Source organism: Pteropus medius, unplaced genomic scaffold (genome assembly GCF_902729225.1).
Source record: "Pteropus medius unplaced genomic scaffold, Ma_sr-lr_union100, whole genome shotgun sequence".
Taxonomy (NCBI): domain Eukaryota; kingdom Metazoa; phylum Chordata; class Mammalia; order Chiroptera; family Pteropodidae; genus Pteropus; species Pteropus medius.
The window spans coordinates 1,021,123-1,046,864 of NW_024348533.1; the positions used below are offsets into that span (position 1 = coordinate 1,021,123).

Sequence of the window (25,742 nt, forward strand, 5' to 3'; positions counted from 1 at the left end):
TAATGATCTCTCATCACCCATACCCCACAACTATCTCTTCAATTTAATGAGATTGCCAGGCTCTGTTAGGCTTTTCCTGTGCATTGTAGCCTAGAGATTGCCAGTAGGTAGTGAAATGGATTATTAGTTTTTTTAAGTTCCCTCTCTTAGGAATCACAGCCCTGTCATGCCTGTTATTCAATGTCTTGAAACTGTTATTTTATATATTTTGTGTGATTTTCTCGTTTTTCCAGATTGAAGAGTAAATCTAGTACCTTTATTCCATTTTGTATGAAAGCAAATTTGTAATTTCTTTTAATTGTTTTATAGATTAGATGATATAAGAGTTTGGGGAAACAAAAAACAGTTCTGCTTAAGAAAAAAAAGTAATATATTTATTCAAAAGTAATTTCATTTTGGATTTTGATTAGAATTCTGTTATAAACTATATTCGTACATAACCTTATACTTTGTGGAGAAATAACATTTTTATAACGTTGAGCTTCTTTGTTAAAGTACATGCTATGTCAGTTCTTTCATTCAAGTCCTGTTTCTAGTCCATAATAAAATTATATAGTCTTTTTTTACAAATGATTTTTGTATTTCTTTAAGTTTATTTTTTTGTTTGTTTTGCACTATTAGTGATTTTTTAACTTTGATTATTTTTAGAATAAAATTTATTTATATATTGTATAATTGGCCACAGTACTTGATTTTCATTTATCTAATATTTTACATTGCTTTTATAACTTATTTTAAGTGCACGCTGCATATTTAGTATGTTAACCTTTTATCTCATATGATTAGCAAGTATATTTTTAAAACTTAAGTTTATCTTTTAAAATGAAAACATCAGTCTTTCCCTTTCCTTTTTGATTTGCTTAGAAATTTCTCCCAGATGAAGAATATAAAAATACAGTTTCTTTTTAGTACTCATCCAGTTTTAATTTTTCCAAAAAGTTAGCCAGTAGCTCCAATGCTATTTTTTTAAAGAATCACTTCTATATCTTACATTTCTTTATATATTCAAATGCGAATATTTTTAAAGTTGTTTATATCTGTTTTCTGATACTGCTCCCAAAATACTATAATAATTTACTTTTATAAAGTATTCCATAATTGTGGGTTTATATTAGGTGTATTTTTACCTTAATTTACCATATGAGACTAGTTAAAGGCAGAAATTTTTAAATAATTTTCACATAGAACTGTGTTGATCACTTATATCTGGATAAGTGGACAGTTTTGTTTTGTTTTAAAGAGACTTAAGTGATAGGATCAGAATTTCTTGATTAACATCTAGGTGTTCTTGGTTGTTCGTTTTTTTTCCTATATTGATATATTTTATTTATAACCTTTGCTAAAGAAATTATTTTTCTGTTTTTATAGTTTTGGTAAGCAGTTTGGAGGAAAAAGAGGATGTGATTGTCTTGTGTTAGAGCCTTCAGAAATGATTGTGGTAAGAACTTTAAAGAATGCTGAATTGTTTTTTGATATGCTTCAGTTTCAACTTTAAATGTAGTAGGCTTTTAAATACTCACGGAGGTTCCATTACTATGAGTGTTTAAATATTTTATTAAATAGCATCAGAACCATCTACCAAGTTTGATACATTTTCATCAACTTAAATTTTTTGATCCTTGAGAGAATTCGAAACGTGATGTAATTACATATAACATGTTCTAAATTTGGTAATTTCTTTTACCACTCCTACCAGAAAATTTAAGGACTTTAAAAAGGGACCTTGATTTTTCAAGTGTTTTCTCTTTTCTCTTTAATGTAGTTAATAATCTTTGAACATCCATATTCTGTGCTCTTGACTTGAGGAAAAGAGAAAAAACACAATTCTATCCAAATAAGAAATGGTTTAGATCTTAATAGTTTTACTTTAAGAATATACTTAAGGAATAATTTACTTTTTCCTAAGAAAGCTAGGTAGTTGATATAACTTTAGGAAATCTGACTTTTTTTTTTTTTTTTTTTTTTTTTTTTTTTTAGCATTAGAAGAATCTAGAACATAACTCCCATTTACCTTGTTCTGAGATGACCTTACTAGAAAATAGCTTATACTGAATGGACTCATTGTCCTACTGGCATCTCATGTAGATGATCATCTGACTTTATTTAAACTATTGAGAAGTGAGGTTGAATTCTTAATGAAGCATTTTAATGTCAGGGCTTAAAACTAAACCACTTTTCCATTTTATGGTGCTGTAGTCAGACTGATATCTTCAAATAGTTTGTTTTCTCTTCCCCAAACTGGATCATCTACATTATCATGAACTCTGTGTCCTGTATTTCTAAAAAACAACTGAATTTTAATTTAAAAGGCAAAGAGTATATCTAATTCAGCAGAGTTGCCTGTATAGTAAGTATTCAGTGAATTATGCTTGAATTCAAGTTTGTTCAAGGCTTGGACTATCTATTGTTTTATGTCTATTTAAGGGTTGGTATGGCTTATCTATTAAGGCCTCAGAACTCTCCCTTTTAAACAAATATACTGAGGAACATGGCAAGAAAATTACCTCAGGCAATACTGATTTTCTTATTTGTCATCGATGTATTTTATATTTCTCATACTTTGTGAAAAAAGAGTAGTGCTTTTACTGTAGTGATCACATAGAGCTTTTGTTGTTTTATTTTACTGTGGTATAATACACTTAACATAAAATTTACCTTCTTAGCCATTTTTAAATGTGTAGTTCAGTATATTTAAATACTAAATTACTTTTTAAATTAAAGAGAAATCTTTTACTTTCCTTGTCCCAAACCTGGAGTTAGCCTTTTCTCTAAGGCAAACTACTTGATTTTAGTAAAGAATACTATTTAGAAACTGAGATTTGGCTGCTTGGTTTTCTTTTTTATTGCTCCAGGTGCCTCATTGCTATTAGGGCCTGTCAGTGGACAGAGTTGGAAAATATGTCTGAGAGTATGCGCGCGCGCGCGCACACACACACGCACACCCACCCCCACCCTCTATTATCTATGTTTAAAACCCAGAGTTTATCCTGGTTTTCCCTCTTTGCTTATTTGTACGTCCTTTCTCTAACAATGAGAAACTTGGTTTCTGTTATTAATATATTTACTTACACATAAAGTAGTTTAAGAATTGTTTGCCCATAACATCATAGAAAGCACTATTAGCTAGAGTATTAACATACACATATACATACAGTTTAAGTGTACATTAAGTTTACAAGCGCATATCCCTTATAACCTACCTCCCTAACAACATATAAAATATTTCCATTACCTACCCTGTAAAATAAGGAACTATCTGAGAATTGGAGAGACAAGGCAAAAGGACAGAGGAAACTTCAGATTGAAGAAATTTATGTTGACCAATCTGGGACAATTTGGGAATCCAAATAAGAAATTATAGTAATTAATGTACCCCCATGTATAAGAATTTGTAAGTCCTACTGATAGGAGGAGGGAAAGGGGAAGGGAAAAGGAAAGTTTTTCCTGATAGCTGAATGCCAGCTAATAAATATGGAAGGACTGGTTAAGCTAGAAAAGCATTAATGAATGGTAAAACTTGTGGCTAATGTTTAATGAGAAACAGAACACTTATAGTCTCAGAGTTATCTCTCCACAAACTTCATGAAGGGAAAAAGTATCAAATTTCTGATGGGGAAACATAGAGGATACCCACTGTAACAAAAATCATTGCTACCACCATCAATATGGACACAAACTGATATTTTACTACTCCTGATCTGATTAAATGAGAAGGATAAAACATCACCTCTGTGATACAGTCCTGTCAGACATGGATACCTGAATCTAATCCTTAGGAATTATCAGACAAAACAAAGACATTCTAGAAATTGACTGGCCTGTACTCTTAAAATATTCCATTGTCAGGAAATACACGGATTAAAAGAGAAAAAATGTAGCTAAATGCAATGCTTAATCTTTTATTAAGTATTGGAGGGAGAGGAAGGCATAACTATAAATGACGTTGACACAATTGATGAAATTCGATTATGGACTGAAGATTAGATACTGAATTTTCTGATTTTGATAACTTCTGTGGTTATGAACACCTAGTCTTTGTTCTCAGGAAATACATGTTGATGTATTTGGAGTCAAGAAACATTCTATTCAATTTATACTCAAATGTTTCAAAAAATATGCATGTGTATACATAAAATTTTTTAAATTACCAAAAATGACATCAAGTCATTTGCATATTTGTATACATATTTATGGTTGGTAATGTTTAAATTCAAAAATTGCATTTTATTAATGATCAGCATAGTTTAAAATGCTTTATGAGTTATAGGAGAAAATAACCCAAAATGATAAAGATTATTTCTGAGATTTCTGAAGGATTTTATTGTCATTTCATCATATTGGTGAATCTTAATTTTTTTTTTATTTTGTTTTTTATTTTTTTAGTTATTCACTATTATTTTGTCTTTTGAAACACAAAAATGTATTTAACATTTTGTACCAGTATAAATCTTTGGTATATTTGTGTGTTTTTTTACATGAAATTATTTAGAATTCATAAAAATGCTTGATCTGAGTGTATATATGTTTACAAGTACATATTTACTATTTTGATAAGTTCTGTCAAATGGTTTTATTATGTATGTATTTGTACAAATTTGGATAACACCACTGGTGATTAGGAATGCCTGTTACTGAACACCTTCTTGATCACATGATATGTTAGTCATCTTGATATATATATGGAAATCTCCCTGTTTTAACTTGTGTAGATTCTCATATGCTTTATGGGGGATTTGTTTTCCTTGTTATTCATATCTCTTGCCCATTTTTCTATGTGGATTCTTATTCATATGAGCTTTACATTTGTAAATAAATGAAAGTTTTTGTTTATAAGAGGCTGTAGATTTATCATTTTTAACTTAATACCTAAAACAAATTTTCTGGTATTTGATCTATAGGTTTTTTTTCCTCTTATGACTTTTGGTTTGGACTCATGCTTATTAGAAAGACCTTCCCCATGACAATATTATTGATCTTTTAATCTGTATTGCTTTACAGAATTTTACTAGGTCATTATTTTAATTTAACTTTTAAATATTACTTTTTCTGGTTAGCCAAAGACAATAACAACTTAACTACCGGTTTTGCAATATTTCCTTCAAAAACAATGCAGAACTCTACAAGAAGGTTTAGTAAAAGGTATCTACACAAAAACCATGTGCACATATAACTTGAAGACAGAGAATCCCCAAACTTGAAAATAATTCTAAATAAAAACAGAATCCACCAGTTCCCAACACACGAGCTCTCACACTCCCATCTCTACTCCCAACCCTCAGTAAGGCTTTGTGGTGAGCAGAGGCCAACCAGGCAGATATGTAGAAAACACAGAAGATGGAAGCTATCGAATGGACCTGAAATTGACCTACACTGACAGAAAGACCAGTTTTGCACTAAGTTTACAATTGTGTGTGAGGGGTGGGAGTAGAGATCAGAACAGGGACCATAGGGAAGTAATTTTAAATTATGAGTGATTTGCAAAAGTATTCTTCCAAATGCACAGTTTCAAGGTTAAGACAAAAGGTAAAAAGGAAACAAGCTCCCTCTGGCATTTACATGCTAAAGAAGAAAAGAAATACACATGGGGAAGTTAGGTTCCTACAAGAAAAAGTGAACACAAAATCAAGGTCTCACCACTAAATTTCTCTGTGTTTTGTCTCTGCTGTCTTTGCTAAAATAAAAGAATTAGATTCTGCCTTAAAAAATATATCAAGGTCTTATAACCCCTCCCACCAGCTAACAAAAAGAAAAAAGTATCCTAAACTATCTGGAATTCGAAGTGTTTGACAAAAGAATGCTGTTAAAGTAGGACTCTTGTAAAAAAAAAAAAAAATTCTAACCATAAAAAGGTAAAAAGGGAAGATTAATCCATATATAGCTGTTACAATATAAGAAAGTGAGATTAATTACACACCAACTCTGGGAAATTTCTTCCCGCCCAGAAAAACAACCATGAAGATGACAAACTATGATAGTACTCCAGAAAGAGTTATGTATATTCAGTCAAGCATTTGAGATATAAAAAAACACACATAGAATCAAGAAAACCAAGAAAATGGGCAAAAAGAAAATGGAATAAAGAGTATGAACTCAGTAAAGAAATCGAAGACCAAGAAAAAATTATCTTAGAAACAAATAAATTATAAGGCACTCCAGGCAGAATAGACTCGAATGAAAATTTAATAAGGTACATTGAAGAAAGGAAGGAAAAGAGCCAAGTGAGGAAAATGATTTAAAAATGAAGTAAAAAGTGTCAGAGATGCTATATTTTATACTTCACAGTTACTGAGAACCACAGATCTTAAACATTCTCACCATAAAAATGAAATAATTACGTGACTTGATTGAGATTTTAACTAAAGATGTGGTAATCATTTTTCAGTATATTAGTGCGTCATATCAATACATCATATACCTTAAATTTACACAATGTTATGTAAATGTCAGTTATATCTCAAAGTTAGGGGAAAAAGTATTAGAGAAAATAGTGGAAATTAAAGATAGGCAATGAAGGTATAACATTGATAATTTTGGAGTCCTAGGGAAAAAAAACTCAATGGAAAGTAACTAATATTTAAAGCTATATTCAAAGAAAATTCACCAGAAATTGAAAAAGATTTGAATCTACACACAAAGACATATAGAGAACACCACATCTATCACCAACAGAATACATCTACTTTTCAAACATACACAGGATATTTTTAAAAGGTCACCGTATGCTGGAACATAAAACATCTCAAAAAAATAAAGATTTAAAATGTTAGTTTGTAGTTTTTGATCACCATGGAATTAGGTACAAAAACACAATTGGAACAAAAATACAGCTTTTGAAATTCAGGAGTATACTTTAAATCGCTTGTAAAAGAAGAATCACTATGAAAATGACAAAATATTTTGAACTGAATGAAGATGATATATCAAAAAGTGAAATTCAGTGTAAGCCTTTCTTGCTGAGCAATTTAAACCTCATAAGATGAAAGCCAGACATTCAGTAAGTTCAGTATCCACATCAGAAAATTAGCAGCAAACTATAGTGACAAATTAGAACCCCCAAAATAATAATGATAAATAGGAAAATCAGTGGCACATGAGCGTCAACAAAGGCAAAAGTTCTTAGAAAAGAGTAATAAAATTGATAAATTTCTGTCAAAATAATCAAGAAGAAAACATGTTTCATAACCAGTGTCAGAAGTGAGAAAGGGTACACTATTATGGAACTAATGAACATTAAAATAATTAAAGAAAGGATATTATGAGAAATTTAAAGTAAATAACTTTGAAATTTTAGATAGTCAAATTTCTTGAAAAACATAGCCTACCCAAACTGGTAGGCACACACACATGTAAATGGAAAATCTACATAATTCAATATCTAGAAAAGGAATTTGTAATTATAGATCCTTTAGAAGTTCAAACCCACATGGTTTCACTGGCAAATTTCTGCAAACATTTGAAGAAGAAGGCATAAAGTCTAACAGTAAATATAAAAAAGATTGAATAATTTTCCTTCTTTATGAGCCCAATTTAATTTTTTTAAATTGAGAAGTGACATAAAACATGGAAGAGACCAGTTTAATTTTGACAGCAAATCCTAACAAGGACATTACACAAAAGCAATATTACAGATCAATTTTTAAAATGAATTTAGAAATCCTAAAATATTATGTAATCAGGGGAGGTCTGGAGAAACGTGACAGAGTGAGAGACATCCCCAGGTCTCTTCCCTTGAAACAACAAGCTGAACATCTAAAACTCAGCAAAAAACACCCAAAGTGCACACCAGCACATCTAAGCGTGGGATCTGCGCATAAGACCTACCACAGGTCAGAACACCAGGTGGGGGTCAGGCGGTGGACTGGGAGAAATAAAGAAGCTGCCTCTCGCAGCCACCAGAGCTAACTGTAGGAGGAGGAGGAGGAGAAAAGATGTGGGGAATTCCCCTGAATAGCCCTGCCTGAGAGAGTTATGAGTTACATGCAGCTGGCAGCAGGGCCCAGTCTAAAGGTCAGAAAGCAGAAAAGTGGGACGGCAGAAAAACAATAGTTGATTTTTACCGGCCATGGTTGGAAAACCAAGGCTGAGCCACAGTTCCCAACCCCTAGCCACTGACACCGAACACCACAGGTCACCAGGGAAATCTGAGCAAACGCTACCAGAACTGTTGCTAACACTGACAGGAACTGAAACTAAGGGTAGCAAGCGTGATTAAATGTTTTTAAGAAAAAGGCATTATTAAGGCTTTATGTGGCAGGGATCCAAGAGGCTTAGACGCCAACTACTGGAAACCAAAAGAAAAGTGCCCTCTTTGCAGCAGGCTAAAGGGAGACCTTTACATAATAAATTTTTTTTTTTTTTTGGAAAAAAAAGCAGAATACATTTCCATTAATGCCCAGGCAGAAAAATAATCCATTAAACACCATGAACAACCAAGGTGACAAGACATCTCAGAAAGGAAGAGAAAAATCTCCAGAAAATAAGTTTACATACATAGAAATATGCAACTTAAATGACAGAATTCAACATGGTGCTTCTGAAAAAACTCAGATCCGAAACGAGTCATATCAACAATTTCAGGAATTGAAAAAACAGCTAGATGAGCAGACTGAAACCCTCAAAAAGAAAAGACTAGATCTTCTGGAGATAAAAACACACTGCAAGAGTTGAAAAATGAAATAGCAAGCTTGGGAAATAGAGTCGACCAAATGGAGGAAAGGATCAGCGATATCGAAGACAGAAATCTAGAAATAAATCAGCAGGAAGAAGAGAGAAACCGAAGAAAGAAAAATAATGAAAGAAATACAAGACCTAGCTGATACCATTAGGAGAGGAGACAAGAATAATGGGCATTCTCGAGGAGGAGGAAAAGGAGCAGGGACTAGAAAGTATTTTCAGACAAATAGTGGATGAGAATTTCCCAAATCTAAGGAATGAACTAGAGCTTGGAATTCAAGAAGTCAACAGAACACTCAATTATCTCAACCCAAAAAGGCCTTCAGCAAGACACATTGTATTAAAATTATCAAAAATCAACGACAAAGGCAGAATTCTCAAGGAGCCGAGGAGAAGAAAACGGTAACTTATAAAGGAAAACCCATTAGATTATCTTCGGACTTCTCAGCACAAACCTTAGAAGCCAGAAAGGAATGGAATCAAATATTTGAACTTAAATGAAAGGAACTACCAGCCTAGATTAATGTACCCAGCTAAGCTCTCCTTTAGATATGAAGGAAAAATTAAGACCTTTCCAGACATAAAAAAAATTGAGAGAATTCTCCACTACAAGTCCTGCACTACAGGAAATAGTGAAAGGGGTCAGCTCACCTAAAACAAAATGAGAAAAAGTAAAAAACATAATTAGGAGTAAAATGACTATCAGGCAAATAGAAGCAGAGGAGTGCAACCCTTACTAAGAACAGGGTATTATAAGCTTGAACAATAAGAGAATTGCTATAGCAAGTTAGTAATGAACTTTCAGCATATATAGGGACAAATCGAGATAACAATGACTGAAAAGGGGAGGATTCAGAGATCCAGATTTGCAAAGGAGAATGGAGATAAGGCATGCACAGAAGAAAATGGACGACTGTGTGTGTATGTGTATGTGTGTGTGTGTATATATATTCTTATTTGTAATGGTAACCACACAAGATTCAGCTGAAGCATATAACATAAAACAAGAACCAGAGGGAAAACCCACAAAAGCCAACCAAAATAAAGAAAACAGCAACACAAGGACAAGGAAGCAATGGAAACACCGAGCTACCAGAAAGCAAAAGATAAAATGGCTATACAAAGACCTCATATTTCAATAATCCCCTAAATGTAAATGGACTGAACCCACCGATAAAAAGGCACAGGGTTGCAGAATGGATCAGAAAACAAAACCCAACTATATGCTGCCTCCAGGAGATATATCTCAGCTCCAAAGACAAATATAGACTCAGTGTGAAAGGATGGAAAATGATATTTCAAGCAAATGGCATTCAGAGAAAAGCAGTAGTAGTAGTACTAATATCAGATGCAATAGATTTCAAAATACAAAAGGTAAAGAAAGATACTGAGGGACACTTCATAACGATAAAGGGAATTATGCACCAAGAAGACATAATACTTATTAATATCTATGCTCCCAATCAGGGAGCCCCAAAATACATAAAGCAATTACTAACAGAACTAAAGGGAGAAACAGACCAAAACACTGTCGTAGGAGGGGACCTAAATTCCCCACTGTCGAATATGGACAGATCATTCAAACAGAAAATCAGTAAGGAAATCACATCCTTAAATGACACATTAGACCAACTGGTTATAATTGACATTTATAGAGCCTTCCATCCCAAAACAGCTGCTTAAACATTCTTCTCTAGTGCACATGGAACATTCTCAAGAATTGGCCACATACTGGGACACAGAGATAGCCTCAACAAATATAAGACGGTTGAAATCATACCAACCATATTCTCTGATCATAACGCTTTGAAACTAGAGGTCAACTGCAGAAAGAAATCAGGAAGAACCACAAATACATGTAGATTAAACAACATGCTACTGAAGAATAACTGGGTCAGAGAAGAAATGAACAGAGAGATCAAGAGATAGAAACGAATGATAATGATAGTACAACATATCAAAACTTTTGGGATACGGCAAAAGCAGTCATAAGAGGAAAGTTCACATCATTACAGGCCTATCTCAAAAATAAGAACGAGCCCAAATACACAGGCTAATGCTTCATCTTAAAAAACTAGAAATGGAAGAACAAATGAAGCCTAAAGTCAGCAGAAGAAAAGAAATAATCAAAATTAGAGCAGACATAAATGAAATTGAAAACAAAAAAACAATAGAAAAAATAAATACAACAAAGAGCTGGTTCTTTCAGAAGGTTAATAAAATTGACAAACCCCTTGCTAGACTCACTAAAGAGAAAAGAGAAAGGACACAAATGAACAAAATCAGGATTAAAGAGGGGAAATTACCACTGACATTGCAGAAATACAAAGGATCATAAAAGAATACTATGAAAAAGTATTTAACACCAAATTTAATAACCTAGAAGGAATGGACCAGTACTTAGAAAAATACAATCTTCCTAGACTGAATCAAGATGAATTTGATTATCTAAATAACATAACTCGTCTCCAAATTTGTGTAATATTTTGTGCAATCCATATGAAAATCTCAGATTTTTTATGGGGATCAGAAATTGACCTATAACATTAATAGGTCAATTAATGAGAAAAATGCATTTACAATAACTACATAAAATACTTCATAAAGTTAAATTTCCAAAGACAGTTTTAAATACTCTCAAAAAATAAAAATTGAGATATCATGTTCTTAAATATAGAATAACCATCATAAAGATATTAATTTTACTTAGGTTAACTTGTAAGTTTAATGAGAGCCCATTGAAAAATACTATTAAATATGGTATATTGTTTTGTGCCTAATAATCGAATAAAACAGGAACTAGAGGGAAAAAAACCCTGGAAAAAAGCTACTGGAGCCTTAAATTTTTTTATATACTAATTCAAAAAGGAGAAAAAATGTAATCTCGACAAAAGAAGTAAATTTAATATATATAAAATTGTTGGTATAATTCCACCAAGAATTATTATTTCTGGTGACTTTAAAAGACAGTATTTTGTTTGTTCATTTCTCATGGGATATAAGAATGAAAAGTGTCAGCAGTCTTTATTTTTAGTAGTGATGGCGGTATGGTTAAAGTTTAGTGTGTGTGTATAGATACATATTATAGGTAATTAAATATATGTAATTATAGTTAATATATATAAATCATGTATGTGGAGTGGGAGATATATTTGACTGGGATTTCTTGTGTCAGAAAGCAAAGAAATATCAAAAACTTGGGATTCTCTCAGAAGTTCATAATAACTTAAAGGGATTATTTTGAGTATCAAAAAATATTGTTAAAATTTTTTCTCAGCAAAGGATACTGAAATTCATCAAAAGCTTTTTCCTGCACTTGTTACAGTAATCTATACCTTTTTCTCCTTTGATCTCTTAATATGACTTACATCGATAAATTTTCTTAATATTAAACTACTCTTGCATTCCTAGTAAAAGTTTGACTTGAGGTATTTGTTATCTTTTTCTGGGCCTAATTTGATAACCAAGTTTAAGATTCTGAATTCATTATTTCTTAGTGTGTGATGTTAGCCTATAATTTTAATTTCTAGTACTCTTCTGTTTTTGTATCAAGTTCTGTGAGCCTTAGTTACTTGAGGACTATTATCTCTTTCTGCCTTTGGTATAAGATTGTTTTTACCTAGAAAGACTTGAATTTACATTCGTTATGATTAATGACAGATTTGAGTTACTTTTACCACATTATGTGCTTTGCATTTGTTTAGTTTTTTTTACTCCCTTGTTATTTTTTGCTCTTTTGTAGTAAATTCTCTTCTTGCACTCCTCCCTCTACTACACTCCTTTAGATATTGTGTCTATATTTTTTATGCTAATTCCAGCTATTTTTATATGCTTACTTAAAAATAACTGAAGTTAATAAGTAGAGAAGCTTATGCAAGTTTAATGCTGGTGACTATATCCAAATATAATTGCAATTGTCCAGAATTTTAGTTCTATTTACTTATTCTATAAATTTTGCCTTCTTGTATTGTTTTATGCAGTCGTTACTCAGATTTAACCCTGTACTTAGCATTTTTTTGTTTTTAATTTTTTTCTTGCATCTAAGATTTTACTTATGGTAACAGTTGTGTTATGTCTGAGGTACACCCTTTAGGTTGTTTTTTAGATAAAATTTTGTTGGTTAACATCTCAGCTGGGCGTATTGTTTTCCTTTTTCCTTTTTTTTTTTTTTTTGCCCGAAAAGATATTTATTTTTGCATCTTCCTTGAGGATAGCTTTGCCGTGATTGCAGTTTTAGAAGAATGTATTTTCCTCTGCACAGTCAGTACATTCTATTTTCTGGAATCCATTGTTTTTTGAGAAGTCAGTTATTAATCTAATTGCCCTTTCTTTATAGCTGATCTATATTTTCCCTCTGGCTGTATTAAGTCTTTTGTTTATCATTCCTTTGTGAATTTATAGTTGTAGTTTCTAATTATCCTGCTGTGGATTTGTTGGGCTGCTTTGGGTATTTTAATCAAAAAAATAGTCATTTTCTCTTGACATTGTCTCATTCCTCTTTCTATTATCACCTTCTTGAAATTTGTTTAGATATATGTTAAATCTTTTCATCCTATCCTCTGTATCTCTTAAGATTTCTTTTTTATTTTCTGTCTCTTCCTGACTTGGTGCTACATACTATGTTAATTTTTTGGCTCTCCCCAATTCACTAATTCTCTTTTTACTTAAATTTTAATATGTCATTTGATTCATTTTTCTTTTTTTACTTTCTTTTTTATTTTCTCCTTTTTAGTTTGGGTAATTTCCTTTGACCTATGTTTTAAGTTTATTGATTCTTGACCCACTTGGCTTGAATCTGTTAATGAGCTTATCAAAGGTATTCTTCATCTCTACACCACATTTTTTGTTTCTCACATTTTCATTTTACTCAAATATTTTCCTTATGTCTGCTGAAATTCTTCATCTATCATAGTCCCCCTTTCCTACTGAGTCTTTACTGTATTAATCTTAGTTGCTTTAAATCTTGTGATGCTTCAGCATCCAGAATCATCTCTAATTTTTATGATTTGCTCTCTTGATTGCTTCCTCTCAGCAGTGGATTGTTGATGTTTTTCTTCCCCTTTTATATTTTTATGTGAGACATTATTTTGGATTTAATGCTAGATATTGTGTGTATAGCAATAAAGACTGAGGATAGACAGTGTTTGGGCCTGGAGATGAAGACACCTCTTCTATTAGAAGTGAAATAGATTTGGATTTTTTTGTTATGGTTACCTTCAGTGCACCAGTGATTTCAAATTCCTCTAGATTACTTCGAGGTTAGGATTGGGACTGATTTGTTGGAACATTTTCCTAAGCGTTCGTGTTCCACCCTCAGTTTTAGGCCTTCCCTGTGCTTTTGTGTTTCAGACAAGATCTCCCTTAGTATTCTCCTCTCTCTTCCAAATGGAGACTGCTAGTGCTTGTTATTGCTTGCTAGCCTGGCAGTGGGGAGGAAGGGAAGGGCATTTGGGGAGCAGTTTTTTTTGTTGTTGTTCTGGTCAGTCTTACCTGCTTGGTTGCTGTTTACAATCTCCTGCTTGTTTTCAAGGTTTTTTGTTTGTTTGTTTGAAGTTTTTGTTGTTGTTGTTTTATTGCTTTGTATGTTCTCGTACTTCCAATGTATTAGAATGTTTGCAAGTATGATTCTGGTTTTTTTCTGTCCATAATTGCTCATCATGTCTTATTTGCTCACATAATTGTTTTTTTTTTTATAGTTGGGGTTTTTTTGATATGTTTGTACGTGAGTTTATATGTCTTGAACTTTAGACGTGGGAATTTTTTGAGGTTTGGGTTAAAGTTGCATTCTTGCAAAGAAGTTTTAGATTTGTTTTTGCCAGTTGCACATGTTCATTATTAGTTCTGAACTTCTTTAAGTTTACTTATGTCTTTAAGGTATTATGAATTCAAACTGCAGACCTGCATGAGGGATGGCTTATATTTTGAATTCTCAGGTTAAATGTTTTTTGTTTGATTGCTTTTTCCCTGCTGTTCTCTCAGTGCCAAGCAAGTTTTCTTCCTGTCCCCTTCTGCAGGGTGGGCTTATACCTTGCTCACCCCTTACAATGAGGGTATAGATATTTGGATGAGGTTTCTGAATAAGTCCTCCAATGGATTCTCTATCTTTGGTGGATTCTCTTTTATTTCCTGTCTCCCATGCTCCTACAACTCTCAAAGTGAAGGGTCCAGTCTCTCCACAGTGGAAAAATCATCTGATAGTTTGGGGGCTTTGTTGGTAGACTATGTCCTGGTATTGGTTTCACTTCATTCTTGGTCTTTGGCTTCCTTACTTTTGTGCCATTTCACATTCAGTATGTGTTTGCAAAGTTTTTTTTTTAATCTCATATTTTGCTTCTTTTCAGATGGAGCTTTAATCGTTTATACATTGCTCAGTTTTGCTTTTCATTTGATACTTTTCCCAAAATTTTGAGGCTTAGAAACTCCTAAATTTAATTTACTGTTATATTTTGAAAAGCCTTTATTGTTTAAATCTCTGCTTTGCTTACTAAGTGGTGAATAATAAAAGATCTAAGAATCATATGAAATGGGAATTTCACCTAAAGTAGATAATCTGATTTATCCCTCGATAGGGCAGTATGAAGGAGATGAACTTTTTAGTCACACTTGGGTTTTGAGACCTTACCCAGTTGTTTGAATAATTTAAGTTTTGTGAAACTCTACCATCTATTGAAAGAGTAGCTATGTAATAGGGTCATTGTGAGCCTTAAATGATATAACTTACCATTTCTGGTACATGGCTTGTGTAATGGTTCAGGAAACACAGTGTTCTCTCATCAGTTTTTGGAAGAGGACATTGAATTACAAGGAGGAAGCATGTATTCGCTACCTACACAAAATTCTGTAGTTGTTGAGTAGAAATCAGTTCCCTGTCTCTTCTGGATTTTACCTTTCAGAAGAGTGAGAAGAGTGATGTTCAGTCACATTCTGCCTTCCTGTATATTTCTCGAATACTTATACATATTTCCAGGGATCTAACATATTTGAGGAGAAAGAATATAATGCCCATTTTGGCACACTTCTTGAATGTTAAATGAGCAGACATGCGACATAATGCAGGCCCTTAGCTGGTTAATGAGATAACCCTATCTAATAATTATGGTCAGTATGCTTAGTGCTATAGAAAAAGTAGCACCTTCCTGAGACAGAGGAGTTATTTGAACTGGATCGTGAAGTTTGTGTAGGAGGCCAAGATATTCAAAAGAGGAGTGGGCTTTTAGGCAGAAGTTACAGCAGCATATGCAAAGACCTGCAGGCAGTAGGGAGCGTTTCCTGTTTCTGAGAATTCTAGGTTGTGCACATGCAGTGAACTTGTCATGTCTGAGGAAAGGAATGTCTCTTGTGGTTATGGAATAGATGGCAATTGAGATGTGTCTTAAATGATTGGTAGTGTTTCAGCATGTGAAGATAGAATGGGTTGGCTAATACAAATTGAGGAAATAAGTTACTTAGAATATACCTTACTTACATATAAAGACCTATGAATAATCATGTTGACTTGGCCGCTACTTACTCTTGAACTCTCATAACTGAAGCAGAACAGCTTAGACATCAACTCTTTCTGAGAAATCATCAGGAAATTTTACATATCTCATTAGAGCTTTTATGTGAGAGGGATTTTGTGAAGAGGATAAAGGAGCAGCTTTTCCAGGCTTACAACGTATGAGATAAAGTGATAAAATTGTTTTGGGGTTGGAGTGTATGTGACTTTGACTGTCAAATGTAATAGTTTAAATTTTATTTGATAACTATTAGTGGTCCATCGTGGCATTTCAAACGAGAGACCTGATGTAATGATGATTTATCTAGGTGATTTATCTGAAAGAGCCGGATGGAGTTAGAGAGGAACGTGTCTGAAGCAGCAGAATCACCTATTGCTGTATTTCAGGACTGAAGTGATTAAAAAACTTGAATAAGTGTTAGTAGTAATAGGAATAAAAGAAAGGGCATTGTGAGAGTGATTTATAAAAAAAGAATGACAAGTTCTAAGAAATGGTTGAAGATAAGATTTGGAAGACAAGCAGGGGAGTTAGAAATGTTGATGAAATTTCACACTTGGATGACTAAGGAATTTTTTATATTAGCAAAAGATAGGACATTAGCAGGAAAATAGTTGTGAGGGAAAACTGAAATTATATGTTATTTATTGGGTGTGAGATTAATTATAAGGTATATTTTAGAACATGTCTTTTGTAAAATTGAGTTTTTAAAATTATGGTTTAGTTTGTAATTAGGCAGTGTGGTCTTCTGTCAGCAGCATGAGTTTTGGAGACAGGCCTATATTCCCACTCACCTTCAATAAATATCACTGTTAACTAATCTTTTTGGATCTTATTTAAATTGTAAGCTAGTGATAGCAATACCTGCTTATAGGGTTGTTGTGTGAACTAAATAGTATGATGTGTATGCATAGCTGACCCATTTTAAGCCTTTAATAAGTGCTCATTGTCCCTTCTTAAAAGATGCCAGCCTTACTTTGGCTATAGTCATACATTGAGATGGACACCAAAGAATAATGGATAAAGCATTTTTGTTTTACTATCCAATTCACCAAAATCATAACCTTGATTGTTTGCTAAATGTGCGTATGATCTGGCAATTTGTAATTGAACTAGCTCAGAAGTTATAATTATTGAATGCGTAGGTGTACTTAACAGCCTCTTTTTCTGGTAAGTGACTTTACTTAGAGGATATATGTTTATGTGAGCAAGAGAGTCTATTTCCTGGAAGGAAATTGTGGTCTCCAGATCTTTATAATAACGTCACCTTTAATCTTGAACATTATACAGACTGTTTTCTTGAGAAAGTTTCTTGCAAGAAGTAAATGAAGCCTCCTTATGAGCTTGTTAAGACTCCATAGACTGTCAGTAATATGGAAAAATTGGATGTTTAACCAGGAATGTGAACATGTGTTTCAGGTAGAGAATTCCAAAGATAATGAAGATACTATTCTACAAAGAGAAATTCCTGCCAGACAGTCTCGACGGAGGTTTCGGAAAATTAACCATAAAGGAGAGCGCCAAACCATTACTGATGATGTGGACATTAACAGCTATCTTTCTGTGAGTACATTTAGGAGCATTTCATTGATCTTCCTTAATTTTTATATCAGTATTTTTAATTGACATATATTTTGGCGCTGTCAACACTTTGGGCTCTGTGTAAAAGTTTGGGGCTGGTAAAGATATTTATATAATTTTTTAAAATTCTGCTTGGTCGAGTCAGGTAGAAATACCCTTACCAGTGAGAGTTTTGTTTTTCTTTTGTTTTTCTTTTCTGCTTAAATAATGTAAAACTAAAAAAATTCTTACCATACATTTTTAAACACATTTGTGGATTTTCTTGCTTTTTTATTGCTTGAATGGAATATAGATTAGAGTCCTGAAAATTCAGGTAGTAAACTCACTGAAGCTTTTTTTGTGATAATGCTTTAAGGCATACAAAAAAAATAAAAATATGTCATTTCTGCCCTTGAGGTGTGGGGACAAATATGCATATAATGTGTGTTATTGGAGAAACATACGCAAGTGTTAAAGGTGTATTTTCACATGCAAATATTGACAAAGAAGCAGATGAACTAATTAACTTGTGGAATACCAGAAGGAGCATAAGCTGTTTCTCCAGAAGTCTTCAGTTTTGTAACTGTAGATAACTTCATTTTAGACAAAAGCTAGTTGAATCAAGAAGTAAGGATAATCCAAGAAAGAATAAATCCAGGTGGATTTATCAGTTTTCAAAGGAGTCATGATCCCCCAGAATATAAAAACAGTCTAGAGATTGACTGCAGCAAAATTCCTGAGGATATGATTTGTTCTTTTGATCGTCAGAAACAGAAATGTACTTACTCCATGTTGGGAACAAGGAATTATTTAGAGAATAGTTTGTACTAGAATAAGTGTTAAATTTTAGGCAGCTCAAAGGATTTAGTCTCATTTGCCTAATTTCACTAACACAGCACATTCTACATCTGACAGCAAACTATAGTACCAAAAGTTTTTATGACAATCAGAGCCACACAAAGTTCATTTTCTGTTCTTATTTAATTTCTTTTTTATAATAAATTTTCCCATCACTAATTAAGCTAATACATTTTGCCTTATTACACAAGTAATATGTGACTGTTTTTGAAAAATTAAAAGTTAGTACACAACCCAGTTGTTTAACCATTGATGACATTTTCTATATTCTTGGATAAAGCTTTTATCATATAAAAAGATATGTAAGCTTTTTGACTTTTTAAAACTTAAATATATGATATGTCTTGTAATTTTTTAAATCTTGTAACTGAACATCTTTGAATGTTATTAAATGGATTCATTTTTTACAACACTATTCTTAATAGTGTCATGGTACTCTATTATAATAATTGCTGAAATTTATTTACTCAGTTCCCAGTATTTGGTCATTTATATTTTTATAGGTTTAAATTAAAAAATTACTTTATAAAAAAATAATTAAAAAAAAAATAAGATGCTAAGTGTCTTTGGTTATATATGACCATATCTTTTTTTCTTTAGAAAAGAATCTAAGAAATAGAACTGCTAAATTAAAATAATTATTTTGTTCTTTTCTCCTTGTATGAATTAGAGTCTATGCATAGTTCGTGTGTGTGCTTTGATGATTTGCTTATTCTAGTTGCAACTTTAGTATGTTTTCTTAAATTTTTTGGTGTTATGTCACGAAGCTTAGACAGATTCCATATTTTCTCTTGGTAACTGTGGCTAGTGCTTATGAGTCATTTACTTTTAGCCCTCATGTGTCCTGAAAGTTGTCCTCATAGGGATATGCACGTTTCCTGAGTACACCAGAAAGAGCTGTAGGCCCATTGCTTGGGATTCTTTCTATTTGATAACTTTAAGTGTGGCATTTTTGCATGTAAAGGCTTATATTGGCTAGTTTTAGATGGTTATCCTAATAAGTACTGTCAGGAATTTGGCAGATCATGGAAAGGGAAGAGCTAAGTTGATTCAGTTTAGATAAAACTGATTTATTAACCATGGGACTGGGTTATAGCAAGGTTTTTGATCATGTTCCGACATTTGCTATTTCTTGAAGTAATAGGGTTGTTTTTTTTTTTTCTAAGAGGCATATATTTCAGGCGACTTAGAAAATGCATTATTAAGAGGTTTTCATTTCTAATTAATTGCACCAATTATGTAAAACCTATGCATCTGGCCAAATTCCTGCATATTGGTAGTTGGTCTGGATAAGAACACTTTGTAGCAAAAAATCTTAATTAGTATTAATTGAGAATCCAGTAATTAATTAAGCATCCGGTAGAAAATTAGTTTTATAGCTCCTACAAGGTTCTTTATTTCTTTTGTTCTACTGTCGGAGAAAGATCAGGGGTCATTCCTTTTTTTTAGACAGCAGTGGAAATTTGACATTTTCTTTTTTTCATTTGCAAACCATTATGAACTTTTTCTTGCTAGAGTGCCAAAGATAAAAAATTCTTAAAGATGTCAGAAGATTTTGTTGCTGTTGTTTTATCATAATAGCACACAATCTGCAAGGTTTTGTAAATATTAAAGATTTTTGCATGTGTTTTTATTTTCTAACCAAATGCTCAGAACAGTTGAAAAAGATGGTTTACACTTATGAAATATTTTCATGGTTTTGTATACATTGCTTTGCATAAAGAGGAGAACCATAATCTTAAAGTGAAAATTTTTATTTTAATATAAAAAAGGGTGCCTCTATAAAGTAATTTTTGAAACTCGTTAGGGTATTGTATCAGAGCTTGCAGCAAATTTAAATGTCTCCAAATTTCTCAGTGATTTCAGAGATTTGATCTTTGAGGAGGGTGTATATGATATTTAGAAACAGCCAAAAAGTGATAGGGAGCAATATTTGATGAGTTGGATAGGTTATTAAAGTGGAAATAGTCTAGTATTTCGATGAGCCATTTATCTTGAATCCTTCCTTCACTAACTGTATGATAGGGACATTTCATTTAAACCCTTTGCGCTTTGGTTGCTTTATATCTGAAAATGAGGATGGTAATAGCAGATCTGCCTCTTTTTTGGTTGCTTTATATCTGAAAATGAGGATGGTAATAGCAGATGATTGCTGACATACTTGGAACATGTGCACATTCACAGTCAGTAATGTCTGTAGGTTCTTCTTCTCAAATGTTTCAAAATGTGTGCCCTCCACTCAATTTCCCCATGTCATTCCCTTAGTGTCCATTGCCATTCTTTCCAGAACAGTCGTAAGAGCAATCTCTCATACTTCCTAGCCAACTTTCATTGTAAAGCAGTGTTTTTTCATTTTGAGAGATTTGGAAATTTTTTAAAAATCGTAGTGTTTCGTAGTCTCTTCCTTAAAAGATACCTACTTGACATTTTGTTTATCTGACTTTAAGATTTGTTTTTCTCTTCTCTCTGGTTTCCCTACTGCTAGCCTTATTCCATACATCTTCCTCTCTATCCCTTTAGTCTATTCATTAGCCTGTTCGTTTTACCTCTTTCAGCCCTAAATGAAGCTATAACAACATCACTTCTTTTAAATTCAGATCTTTTCATGTTTTATCACCATCTATCAGAGGAATTCCAATGGTCTAGCTTCTCAGACCTTCATGGTCTAGACCAGTTCTGTCTAGTAGAACTTTTGGCAATAATGAAATGTTTTATAACCATGCTTTCCAAATTGGCAGTAACTAGCCACATATGGCTGTTGAACACTTCAAATGTGGCTAGTATCACTGAGGATTTTAATTTAAACTTTTAATTTTAAATAATTTACATGAAAGTAACCACATGTGGCCAGTAGCCACCATGTTGGACAGCATAGGTCTAGACTTTGTCAGCCTCTCCAGCTTTTCTCTTTTTTTCTGCATATTTCCTGCCTTTCAGCCATGCTAAACAAATATGCTAATCCTTAAAGAAATCATGTTTTTAAAATTTTGTTTCAGTTTTATTGAGATATAGTTGACATGTATCATTATATAAGTTTAAAGACTAGAACATGATGATTTGATATACATATACATTACAAAGTGATTACCACAATAAAGTTACTTAACACATCCATCTCGGGACATATTTATACCATTTTTTTTTTTTTTTGCTTAGAATGCCCTTTTATTCTTCGTCTTGGCAAAATCCTTATCATCTTCAAGACTCAATTACACATCATCATGGGAGGATTCCATGACTTTCCCTTGGAGAAGGGTTAGGTACACTTATCTGCATTCTCATAATATCCCATATATATATCTGTGACTATTTATTTCACTACATTGTAGTCGTTTATACAAATGTCTGTCTTCCATCACAATGCCATGCCTTGAAAATGTGAACCATCATCATTATATCCTCAGAGCATTGCCTGTCAAAAGAGAAAAAGAATGCCCGGTCTTATATCAGCTTATGTTCATGTGTCATTTTGGGCAAGTTGTATAACCTTTCTATGTCTGTTTTAATATTTAACCTATAGATTTGTGAAAGGATTAAATGAGAAAAACTATATAAAAGGCTCTGCCTAGTGTTTGGTGCCCTGAAAAACTTTCAGTAATGTCAGCAGCTTCTCTTTCTGTTGTCACTATTGTAAATGCTCAAAAAATATCTTTGCTCCTAATGCTTACAAAATACTTTATTATTTATTCTATACCTGGATATAAGATGTGTTTACCAAAATATGTAACTATATTAAGATAACTGAAAACAAATAAGCTAAAGAATCAGAACAAAGGGAGATTAAAAATAGGAAAAATAAAATCAAGCTGGCTTGAAGTTAGAACAGCCAAACATCAGCCAGTTCCCCCCACCCCCGCTTCAGTTTTTATAGCATAGAATCACAGTAGCTCATTTTGAAGAAGGTAATTTCTTTGCCCAACGTTACAAGATGAAGTAGTTACAAAATGTGTATGAAAGTCTCTGAATGAGTTGCTTTGCCATATACAATGAGTGGCTAGAAGCCAATTAAATGACAGAGTATGACTGGTTTTGGAATTATTGATTTGAAGACCTTTCTGATAGTAGTTAGCAAAGCCAGTAGTTTAACCCAAGTGTCTTAAAGCGTAGATTGCAAAAACAGTCTCCAAGATATGGGAAGAAAATAGTAGAGTTCGTATGTACTGGTACCATTTTAAATTTCTGAGAATTTTTGTGAATAGTATTTGTAATGAACATAAAATATTTTTCCTAGTAATACATGTATTAATTTTAAGTAAATTACAGATGTTAGAAATGTAGCTCAAACTTTTTATTTTAAATGTCCCAGGGCCCTCATGACTCAACCTCCCAAAGGCCCCACCTCCTGACACTGTCACTTTGGAGATTAAAATTTCAACATACAGTTGGGGAGTGGGGGACACAAATATTCAGCCCATAGCAGAGTGCCAGTGAGCAAATAATTCAAATATTCTAGTCAAAATGGAAGAGGTGTAAGCATTCCCGTTGCATCTTCTATCAGAATTTCTAGTTTAGGCTGTATAAGTCATAGTCACTGATTGATGAAGAAAATGTCAACATTGTGAACTTTATTTTGTACTTGTGGACTTGATTGATCCTGATTGTTTTCAATTACATTTCATGTTTGGTAAATACTTGTAGAATGAAAGGATGACTGAATAAATAATCTTCTGTCACTTCTGTGTATGCGGAGCCTTTATTAATTTTATTTGTATGGAAGACAGTGCTGACCAGATAGCTACTGAGAAATTTGGAGCCTACCTCTGAGAGTCTGCAGCTTTTCAATATTGTTTCCTGTCACCCTGTTTACAACTCAGAGTGCCTGGGCAGGTGTGTTTGTTATGGTTCTTTGTACCTTAAAAACAGAAGAGGACTTTTTTTTTTTTATTCATGAGAGTTTAACATCTAGAATTCTGCTTCTCATTTGTCTTCTGGAAAATAATGGAGAATGTAGATAGGTTCATGTACCTAGTTAGAGGGTCACGAATCCACAAATGGACAGAGAAAAAGCAAAGGGTTGGTATTGTAATCAAAGTAGGACAGATGCCTGCCTAGAGCAAAATTTTAAAAAATTGTGAAACAAAATGCTCATTATAGAAATGTAAAAATATATAGAATATTAAGGAAATAAATTTAGTGTAATCCTTAAAACCAGAGATAGTGTTGCTAAAGATTTTTAAATATATATCTTGATTAATTCAGATCTTTTAACTAATTAAGACAGTGCTGAATATTTAGTTATATATCCTGGCTCTCTACTTCTCATGTAATTAAAATTTGCCTAAACATTACTTTTAACAGTAATATTATATTATATGAGTGTAGTTAATATTATATTGTATAAGTATAACAAAGTGTTCTCACACAGCTTCCTGTTTTCTCTGTTCTAACAGAAAACTTGTATGAATAAATTTGTGACTGACTTTTTCCTTAAGATTGATTCAAATGAGTTAAATTACTGGGTTATGGGTATGAACATTATTTTTAAGGCTCTACGTAAGTATTGCCAACTTCTAAGTAGTCATTATTTAAAATTGTCTTTATCATTTACTCTGAATGAACTTCAGGAGTATCAGGAGGAGGGCAGTACACGCCCCACTAGCTGTCTGGGGCAGTTCTCCCTCCCTTAAAGGTGACACTGATTCCTTTGGATCTGCCCACTGCCCAGGGAACCTGGATCGGGAAGATTTTTATCATACCTGAAACACTTTACGCAATAATTGCTAAAGAAAGCTTTTTTGAAGACTGTTTGAAGCAACTCTGACACTAATGTATACCAGTGGTCTAAGGTAATGATTTGCGAGACCCATCCACTTGAAAGGGGAGTAACTACTCAGAAATAGCAAACACATTCATGCTGATTGTTATTGCCTTTTAGTTTGATTTGTTATCTGTTCCGCATTTGGCTTTTATACCACTAGAAAATGCAGTATTTAAAATTAGAGAAGTGTTATAAAGGTAATCTCTAATATAATCCAGAATTTACAAATGGAAACAGTATTCTCAATAGTTTAATTTTTTAAGTGAGATTTTTTTTTGTCATGTTGATATATAGCTCTGTTTTAATTATTATATGCATTTTATTTTTGTTAATTTTACTTGAGGTTTGCATTTAATATGTAGCATACTTGACTGATTACTATATATACAAAGTGTTTTCTTGTATTTATGTGTGTTTGAGTGAAAAATGCTTGATACAACTGCACAGTGTAGGGGAAAGTAGAAAAGCATGGTGCTGCCTTTTTATTGTTCCTTCGGTTTCACTGATTCTAATTATAGAAGCTTACATCACCTTAGCTGATGAAGGCTTCCCTCTCCCTCTTTGCTTTGCTTTTTCTTCCTCAGTCACTCCCTAAGGATGGATCATATTTCATAGTGCATATGTGTCCTGCTGGTGGCTTTGACAGGGTTTTCAACAGCATGGTGCTGATCATTTAGTGGATATAGGTGAAAGTGTGCTGAAGCACACTGTTCTTTACAGAAGAATAGGAGGGTGGGTGTTGGTGCACTGGCTTCCCTCCTTCAGAAGGGCTGAGGAATAGATAAGATACAGTTTAAAAGGAGGAATTCCTGAGAGGCACCAGTAATAAGAGTTAACCAGGGTCTGATAACTGCAAAGATTCATTTCACATGTTCAAGTTAACCAAGGTGGGGGAGGTGGAAAGGGGTGGGAAAGCTTGCTATGATCCCTTAAAAGAGCTTGTATGTTACCTCTGACATTATGGTAAAGTGTCATTTATTCATTTTCCAAAAGGATTAAAATATTTTTACTATATAAATCAGTTCATTTAACAGTTTATATTTCAAAGACCAAATACAACTAAAATACAGAAACGAGTGGCTTTATTTTATTTTGTAAAACTGCATAATTTTTCTTTTGTTACTCACCCCCTTTGGTTTGGCTTCTCTAAGTTGTGATTATATTTCACTGTGCAGACGGGGAATAAATGTGACTGTGCTTGAGATCACTACAAACCTGGTTTTTGTTATTGTTGGGTTTTGTTTTTTATAATGTTTAGAATATATATACTCTGATAACTTACCTTTATTCTTGACAACCTTTCCCTCTCCTTTTCAGGGTTGTTACTTACTGAAATAAAATAAATAGTTATTGTTAGTATCTATCAGAACCTCATCTTTGGCTTTCCATACAATATG

General features: G+C 32.9%; 1 protein-coding gene across 3 annotated transcripts in view; it reads left to right on the top strand.

The window, feature by feature from the left end:
* The window catches only part of RAPGEF6 (Rap guanine nucleotide exchange factor 6), a 151,797-nt gene that overhangs the window by 35,888 nt on the left and 90,167 nt on the right, over positions 1–25,742 (top strand). For all 3 annotated transcript variants that reach the window (XM_039879999.1, XM_039879997.1, XM_039879998.1), the window contains exons 5-6: positions 1,369–1,438; positions 17,589–17,732. In XM_039879999.1, the coding sequence (XP_039735933.1) occupies positions 1,369–1,438; positions 17,589–17,732 (214 nt within the window). The remainder of the gene's footprint in view (positions 1–1,368; positions 1,439–17,588; positions 17,733–25,742) is intronic.